Below are 2,908 nucleotides of genomic sequence, written 5' to 3' on the forward strand. Positions count from 1 at the left end.
AAAAAAAAAAAAAAAACATTTAAAATACATAACAAAAGAAAACATATTTGAAGAAATAAATCACTTTTATCTCATTAAGAAATATTTTAGTCATAGGGGACCAGAAGGATGTGGGATGTATCTCTAAATTAGAATTTGTATCACTTATTCCCATATATACTCTGCAAATGGCTCACACTAGGATATTTCCATTCCCCAAACATTTTCTCTAACCCTTTCAGTTATCAATTCTCCCTCACACGGTTTATAGCATTTTTCCTCCCAAAATCAAAGGGGACATGAGATGGAAACCACTCTGCTACAGAAGCTCCCTTTCTAAAGGAAGCTGGAGCTTCCAAGTAATTGCAATTCCTTTTCTCTTTTCCTCCACAGGGGTGAAAAAAGAAGGGAAAAGACAAATACTCCATAAACAGCCAAAAGTAGATTACGGCCTCTCCTCGTGTTCCTGACAAATATTTCTACTTGTCAACAGCAAATGGATCAACACTAGAACTACTTGGCTCATTTTATTCCCTTAAAAGAATACACTAATAAAACACTGTTCTTATGGATAATGTATTAGTATGCTGGCACAAAAAATGAAGTTCTGTTACTGAAGAGTTGTTCATCTCTCAAAGGCCTCCTACTTTTCAAAACGTATGAGAAGGAGGGGCAGGCTTTGAGCTGCAGAAGTCTTCCTGCCCACTACCTGGCTCAGTTGGTATGTCTGTGACCCTGCTGGCATTTTAGAAAAAGAAGAAGAAAGATATGCTGCTTTGAATTTGCTTACTGACCTGGATTTCATATAAAGTACTGCCAACAACTCAACAATTTAAAGGCTGGACATCACCATTACCTTACATAACCGAACCGGTATCATCCCTTGTTTATAAAACAATGGATTCTGACTATAAAACATATAATTCATATGAGTCTTCATGCCAAAGCCCAACATAGAATTCATTCTAGCCATGGAAACCTGAATTTTTATTTTTTATGATGGGTTTATAGGTCATAGCATTGTTCAGCAACAAACATCTACTGAGCCAAAGATTAAATGTAACATGAGAATAAGTTTCGTCCTCCTCCCCTAAGTCACAAGAGGCTCCTAGCCTATGAACTCAAGGAGTCATGGGATAAAAAGGGGAGGGGGAAGAGTGGGGCCAACAGACACAGCTTATAGTTAGCTAGGTGATACAGAAACATACATATTCCATTGCTTTTCCAGCAGGAATACAGTTCCTGTGTCTTCTGATGAGTTTGCAAGCATTAAATACGCAGGACTGAGGCCAACCAAAGCAAGCTTTCAAGAAAAAAATACTCTCTTTTTGGAAGGAAAAATTTTCTGCAAGTTTGTTCTATTTGGTAAGATTTCTGAGTTGCTTTAGGGTTCACCAGAAACTTTAAATGCTCATTTTGGAAACAAGGGTTGTTCAATGTCTTCATTAGCTGAAAGGAGAACAGATAATTTTCAATAACTTGTGACTGTTTCCACATGAGAAAAAGGTTATGTGAGATTCTGATCTCTTTCAAAGCAGAAGCTGAATTCAGCAGCCTCCTCTGAAGGTTGATTTCTGTCCTTTGAAATACATCATATTATTAAAATTAAATAGAGCAGGCAGAGGGCAAGATATTTGAGGAAAAGAAGGTGAAGTCAGACAGACATTCTCTCAAGCTCAATTATACATGGGTACAAATATAGCAATTAAAGAATAGATGAGGAAGTTTGGAAAAGAACAGCAAGCTCATAGGAACTGATGAACTCTCTTCACAACCAAGAGCAGAAGAAAACAGGTAGAGTAACTGAAAAGGTCAAAGAAAATTGTAGAAGTGCAAAAAAGTTTCTCTGTTCAGCACTGAAGCCATCAAGAAAAAACCCACAGATAAAAGTTGGTGGGATCATTTCATAGAATCACTTGCTTGAAGGAAAGGCTATCCAAGGGTACTCCAAGATCTTAAATGATATGAAAGAAGCTTGAAAGAAAAACTGATGCCATGGAAATAAGTTTCCTGTCTTCCTTAAAAAAGTCTTGTGAGATAATGGCAAATTAATCCTATTTGGCTGGTAGTATAATTGCAATGTACCAGCATCTCAGATATTCTGCCTTTAAAATCTAGAATATTTTCATTGACTGGATACAGCATAAGCATTAGATGAAAAACACTAAATAAAACACTAATAAAATAGTTCAAAAGTTCCAGCAGCAGGTTATGAGGTGTGAGTTACATGCACCACTAAATGCACTAACATTTCTGTCCAGTGCAAGTTACCCTTTTAATCACCTCTTGGTTATTACTACCTTTAATCATCAAAGCAGTTTTTAGCAAGATCATTTATGAAAACCAAGAACTGCTGGATCTAGAACTGTCACATTGCAGTACTCACTAAAATCTGATTAAAAAAATGATGTGACTTTCCAAAAAAAAGAAAAGAAGAAGTAATTCAAGTCTAGTTTTCCAGCTTAAAAAGTCTCCTCTGTTCACAGAAAAGCAGTGCAATTTTCTTCACTATCCATGAAGAGACAAAGAATTATGAAAGTAGATATAAGTGCATCTCTTAAAACAAGAATTACCTTTCAATGTTTCCAGTAAGTTTTTGGCCACAAACCAACAGATGGCTTCAAAGAAAGGAAATTTGAAAAGATCTGGGGTTTTTAGCCTCTTCTCCATTTCATAACACCTGAATAAGTGCAAATATTAGAAAATATGAATGTTTTAATTATCAAATTCATTATTCAAATATGTAATCATTCAAATTGACACAATGTCCAAAATAAAATAAAATAAAATAGCCATGGCCATGATAAATAAAAGAAGTCAAGTACCACATAGTTAAACCCCAACAAGACCACAGACAAGATTGAACTCTGGTCTCATTCAGGCTCTGACCTTATCAAGTTTGACTGCGGCACTTCTAAGAATAAAGTTG

The 2,908-nt window shown here is 35.8% G+C and overlaps 1 protein-coding gene across 4 annotated transcripts in view; it reads right to left on the reverse strand.

The window, feature by feature from the left end:
• The window catches only part of KDM7A (lysine demethylase 7A), a 71,763-nt gene that overhangs the window by 27,956 nt on the left and 40,899 nt on the right, over positions 1-2,908 (reverse strand). For all 4 annotated transcript variants that reach the window (XR_003570937.1, XM_027881165.1, XM_027881167.1 and 1 more), the window contains exon 9: positions 2,553-2,659. Coding sequence is in view for 3 of the 4 variants with exons in the window: in XM_027881165.1 (XP_027736966.1) it covers positions 2,553-2,659 (107 nt within the window). In the remaining variant the exon portion in view is untranslated. The remainder of the gene's footprint in view (positions 1-2,552; positions 2,660-2,908) is intronic.

The sequence above is a fragment of the Empidonax traillii genome, unplaced genomic scaffold (assembly GCF_003031625.1).
Source record: "Empidonax traillii isolate 1590-97213 ecotype Southwest subspecies unplaced genomic scaffold, ASM303162v1 scaffold84:size2688230, whole genome shotgun sequence".
Lineage (NCBI taxonomy): Eukaryota > Metazoa > Chordata > Aves > Passeriformes > Tyrannidae > Empidonax > Empidonax traillii.